Source organism: Dipodomys ordii, unplaced genomic scaffold, assembly GCF_000151885.1.
Source record: "Dipodomys ordii isolate 6190 unplaced genomic scaffold, Dord_2.0 Scaffold179, whole genome shotgun sequence".
NCBI classification, from domain to species: Eukaryota; Metazoa; Chordata; class Mammalia; order Rodentia; family Heteromyidae; genus Dipodomys; species Dipodomys ordii.
Window position 1 is genome coordinate 895,861 of NW_012267395.1, and position 5,632 is coordinate 901,492.

Here is a 5,632-nt window from a genome sequence, read left to right on the forward strand (position 1 = left end):
AGATGGGAGGCAGGGTTTACTCAATCAGACAAAAGGGACTCTGGCAAGGCGCTGGGGGCTCACACCTGCCATCCTAGCTACTCAGCATGCTGATCTGAGGAGTGTGGTTCGAAGCCTGCCTGGGCAAGGAAGTCTGTGGGACTTTTGTCTCCAATTAACTACCACAAAACTGGAAGTGGAGCTGTTGTTCAAAATGGTAGTGTGCTGGCTATGAGCAGAAAAGCTGAGGATCAGTGCCCAGGCCCCAAATTCAAGCCCCATGACTGACCAAAAAAAATTTTTTACACACACACACACATATAGGATTTGAACTGTGGGCCTGGGCGCTGTCCCTCAGCTCTTCAGCTCAAGGCTAGCGCTCTACCACTTGAGCCACAGCGCCACTTTCTGTTTTCTGGTGGTTTATTGGAGATGAGTCTCATGGACTTTACTGCCCGGGCTGGCTTTGAACCACAATCCTCAGATTTCAGCCTCCTGAGTAGCTAGGGTGACAGTGGGAGCCACCGGTGCCCGGCTGCTGTCTTCCCATGATTTTCACTACCGTGGTGTTTCCAGGGATGCTGCTCAATTTTGTGGATCGTCTTCGGATGGGGTTGTCTGCTGTGCTCTTGTGGGCTTGGGGAAGAGCAGCTAAGCTTGCAGCATGCTGGAGCACAGGACAGTGCTGTGACTAACCACTGCTGATGTGCACCTGACCCGGGCAGTCCCACGCTCGATCACTCAGCCTTTGCTTCTTTGAAAGCCATTCCCAGTGAGCAGCCCACACTCCAGCCCCCCTGTGCCAGGAGTGTGTGTGACATGGAGGGAAGATGCTTGGCCCCCACGGGACTCTGGGCCTCAAGACCCCATGGGAAGGCTGTGCATAAGGAATCTCATGTGCACCTGCCCTCGATTCAGAGGTCCCGACCCTGGCCTTGGCCTGAGCAGAGGACGGCCATGAGGCGAGAAGTTGGGGGCAGGAGGGCCTGAGCTCCGCAGGGGGTGAAGCCCAGGGTGCACTGCACTGCAGCGTCTACCATACGGGCCCACGCGCCAGCCAGCCCCTCGTGCTGGCTTTCCTGTGGCGCCGGCACAGTGGAAGGCCGGTGGGACCGGCTTCCTGCAGCCCGGTCCTCGTGTCCCGCGCCCCTGCCAGCCAGCGGCCGGGCTGAAAGAGGCCCTGCGGGGTGGGAGGCGATTTTGTAACCCTGACCAAGTTCCCAGCTGGTGTAGCCACATGAGAGACCCCAGCTACGCAGATGAAGTGGGCCTGCCCAGCTGAGCCCGGCCGGCTCAGGAGGTCATGAGGGATATCGCTGCTGCATGCCGCCCCGCATCTAGAGCAGCTGCTGACGCAGCAATGCTAAGCAGAAGCCCCTCCGCCTATTGTCCTGGCTCTGTGTCCAGCTGGGGCTGCACAGGCCGGGACAGAAGCCGCCCTGCACGGCTCTCCTGGACACCGCAGCCACACAGAGCCCTGCGGCGGGCGCAGCGCCCTGTGAGGACACCGCAGCCACGCAGAGCAGCCACGCAGAGCCCTGCGGCGGGCACAGCGCCCATCCCCTGTCCGGCTCTTTCCGCGGGGACTTACTGCTCCTTGCTTGCTTTCTTTCCTACTCTGTAGAAAGAACACTTCACGGTCCTTTTTTGCTGCTGTTGTCAGTTATGCAGCTTGAACTCCGGGCCTGGCACTGCCCCTGAGCTCTCTTGCTCCAGGTGAGCACTCTACCGCTTTGAGCCTCAGTACCACTTCCCGCTTTTTTCTGTGTATGTGGTGCTGAGGAATCAAATCCAGGGCCACATGTACTCAAGGCAAGCGCTCTACCACTGAGCCACCTTCCCAGCCCCCTCTTTACATTAAAAAAAAATTAACCATTAAAAAATAACTAAAGGGTTGGGAAGGTGGCTCAGTGGTAGAGTGCTTGCCTAGCACGCAGGACACCCTGCTTTCGATTCCTCAGCACCAGATACACAGAAGAAGCTGGAAGTGACGCTGTGGCTTAAGTGGTAGAGTGCTAGCCTTGAGCAAAAGATGCTCAGGGACAGCGCCCAGGCCCAGAGTTAACACAAAAGTTACTGAGACCCCATCTTTATCAACATTCTGGGTGAGGTGGTGACATCTGTCTGTCCAAGCTACTGTGAAGACAGGCTATAGGGTGTGAGGACTGCCCCCGGAAAGCCTGGGACTCCATGAGAAACCAAGTAGAACAGATGAGGCGCAGCTAAGTGCTCAAGGAGCAAAGCACCTGCCTGGCCCTCCTGAGCCCCAAGTTCAAACCCCAAATCTGCAAAGCTCAAACCCTCTCATTCCATTACACCTTGAAGCCTAATAACCTTGTCAGAATCAAGCTGAGTAGCCAATGTCAGGAAATTCCTACAACAGCAGTTTTCCTCTTTTACAAGAGGAGTGATTACTGTGAGCCACTCAGGATCCTTAGGTCCTGAACTCAGGGCCTGGGCGCTGTCCCTGAGCTGTGTGTGTGTGTGCTGTAGGGTCTGCACTCAGGGCCTGGGTGCTGTCCCTGAGCTGTGTGTGTGTGTGCTGTAGGGTCTGCACTCAGGGCCTGGGTGCTGTCCCTGAGCTGTGTGTGTGTGTGTGTGTGTGTGCTATAGGGTCTACACTCAGGGCCTGAATGCTGTCACCTGAGCTCTGTGTGTGTGTGTGTGCTATAGGGTCTGCACTCAGGGCCTGGGCGCTGTCCCTGAGCTGTGTGTGTGTGTGTGTGCTATAGGGTCTGCACTCAGGGCCTGGGCTCTGTCCCTGAGCTGTTAGGGTCTGCACTCAGGGCCTGGGCTCTGTCCCTGAGCTGTGTGTGTGTGTGTGTGTGCTGTAGGGTCTGCACTCAGGGCCTGGGTGCTGTCCCTGAGCTGTGTGTGTGTGTGTGTGTGTGCTGTAGGGTCTGCACTCAGGGCCTGGGCGCTGTCCCTGAGCTGTGTGTGTGTGTGTGTGTGTGTGTGTGTGTGTGCATGTGCTGTAGCGTCTGCACTCAGGGCTTGAATGCTGTCCCTGAGCTTTTTCACTTAACATTAGCATTCTACCATCTGAGCCATACCTCCATCTCTGGCTTTCTTGTGGTAACTGAGTATGAGTCTCACAGGCTTTCCTGCCTGGGCGTGGCTTTGAACACTGGTCCTCAGCTCTAAGTCTGTGGAGTATGAGGGATTATAGGCCTGGCCACTGGCGCCTGGCTCACACCGCCATCCTCAGCGTATCTATTCTACCTCATGGTTCAAAATGACTGCTAGAGCTCCAGTAATTGTGGGTGTTTTTCAGCCAACAAAAACAATGGCAGACTGTAACCTTTTCCCTTACAGATACTATTTGAAATGATACAGATTACTATATTGTTTGGTCAGGATCACTCAGAGAGAGCCCCTGTGTGGGTCTGCAGCACTGACTGTGGAGTTCATTCTATGTGACCGTGCACACTTCACAGAATTTTTTTTTTTTTTGGTCAGTCCTGAGTCTTGAACTCAGGGCCTGGCCACTGTCCCTGATCTTCTTTTGCTAAAGGCTAGCATTTCTAACACTTGAGCCATAGCGCCACTTCTGGCTTTTTCTGTGTATGTGGTGCTGAGGAATGGAACCCAGGGCTTCATGCATGCTAGGCAAGCACTCTACCACTGAGCCACCTTCACAGTCCCAGGGAATTCTATTTTTTCTTTTTCTTCTTGTTGGCCATAGGGCTTGAACTCTGGGCCTGGGTGCTGTCCCTCAACTCTTCAGCTCAAGGTTAGTGCCCTACCACAGCACCACTTCTGGTTTTCTGGTGGTTTATTGGAGGTGAGAGTCTCACGGCCTTTCCTGCCCAGGCTGGCTTTGAACCGCAATCCTCAGCCTCCTGAGTAGCTAGAATTACAGGTATGCGCCACTGGTGCCTGGCCAGGGAATTCTTTTCTAAGGAAGACATAAGACAGGCAGTACCCATACAGCCTTCTGTGCCTCTAGCCCTCCTTTCTGTCCAGCCAGGAGTCTTGTTCCTACAAATATCTGTCACCTGTCTCATAATAAATGTCTGTTGTAGTCAGGTGCTGGTGGTCATGTCTTCAATCTTAGCTACTCAAGAGGCTGGAATCTGAGGGCTGCTGTTCAAAGCCAGCCTAGGCAGAAAGGTCCTCGAGACTTATCTCCAATTAACCCGAACAAAAGCCTAAAATGAAGGTGTAGCTCAAGTCTTGAGTGAAAAAGCCTAACATGTTTCTCTACATTTTCACTAGACTTTTCTCCCTCTTCTCCCAATGGGTGCAGTTAGTGAGCATCTCCCCAAGGCCAAGGCCCTTCTCCCTCTCTCCAAGGGCCCTCCTGTCTCTGGACTCCAGTGCTGTCCTTTGCCTGCTTCACTCCCTGGAGGCATCACCAGAAGTACTTCACCCAGGCTCCGGTTTAGGGGCCCTGGGGGCCCTGGAGGGCATGGCTCAGGGTCTGATGATGCCTGAAAAGGCCCCTTCCCAAACAAAAACCAAGACTTGGCTAAAAGCCAGAAGCAACTTTAGTGAAGGGAGCTGGTGAGTGGGATTTGCCTGCAGGCAGCCCCCAGCTGGGGGTGGAAGAGCTCATAGGCGGGATGATGGGGGGGGGAAGTCCTGGGTGGAGGGAGGGGGAGAGGTGGGCTCAGACTCGGGGGTCACACCTCCAGCTCTGAGGCGCTTGGCTTTTCATACATGCGGGTCTTGCGCTGCACGATGCCTGGGCTAAAGCTAGCCCCCAGTGGCCAGTGCCGGACGACATGCCGGTATGACGTGGCCAGGTAGTCAAAGTAGTTAATGTTGAGCTTCTGGGCCATGCGACGGCCCAGGTATTCCATTTGCTGTGAGAGAAGGTGGCAGCCAGATTTCCCGAGGCCCCAGCCAGCACACCCTTTTAGTGTCCCTTCCTACCCTGCATGGTTCTTCCTACCAGCAGGGTACGGTGCTGCAGGGGCCCTCTGTGTGTGAATGCCCCACCACAGACCCCACGCAGTAGTCTGCAAGCACTCTGTTCAAAGTGGCGGCAACATATCCAGTGGGACTCACCTCGTAGCGCTCCGACATCTGCACCAGTACCAGGGGCTCCAGCTTGTGGCCGCCCAGGACCAGCTGGAAGAAGCACCTTCCATAAGCTGCCCAAGGGTGAGAAACTCAGCCAGAGCCATGGCCCAGGCCAGTGGGATGGCCAGATCACCTCCCACCCCCACGCCGCCTACCCGCCCTCTCCCCATCGCTGGCTTCACCGTCAGAGCTGAGCGCCAGGCGCATGTAGACCAGGTGCATGGGCCCCTGACACACGGTGCGGCCGTGGATGGAGAAGTGGTACATGCCTCGGGTGTGGTTCAACACCAGCCGGCGCCGAGGCAGAGACGAGACCAGGAGCCACAGGCCCACGCCCATGCCGTAGGCCGAGAAGCCCCAAGTCTGCTGCTTCTGCACCTGTGGGCACAGGGGCCGTGGGGGCCGTGGGCACAGGGGCCGTGGGGGCTGTGGGCACAGGGGCCGTGGGCACAGGGGCCGTGGGGGCTGTGGGCACAGGGGCCGTGGGGGCTGTGGGCACAGGGGCCGTGGGGGCTGTGGGGCACAGGGGCCGTGGGGGCTGTGGGCACAGGGGCCGTGGGGCTGTGGGCACAGGGGCTGTGGGCACAGGGGCCGTGGGGGCCGTGGGCACAGGGGCCGTGGGGGC

At 56.9% G+C, this 5,632-nt stretch overlaps 1 protein-coding gene across 1 annotated transcript in view; it reads right to left on the bottom strand.

Annotated features, from left to right (window-relative positions):
• Positions 1–4,569: 4,569 nt before the first annotated feature.
• Tmem249 (transmembrane protein 249) overlaps positions 4,570–5,632 on the bottom strand; it is a 2,404-nt gene continuing 1,341 nt past the window's right edge. The window contains exons 5-7 of the mRNA XM_013033850.1: positions 5,190–5,385; positions 4,993–5,078; positions 4,570–4,787 (exon numbers count right to left, since the gene is read on the bottom strand). Of these exons, the coding sequence (XP_012889304.1) occupies positions 4,605–4,787; positions 4,993–5,078; positions 5,190–5,385 (465 nt within the window). The 3' untranslated portion in view covers positions 4,570–4,604. The remainder of the gene's footprint in view (positions 4,788–4,992; positions 5,079–5,189; positions 5,386–5,632) is intronic.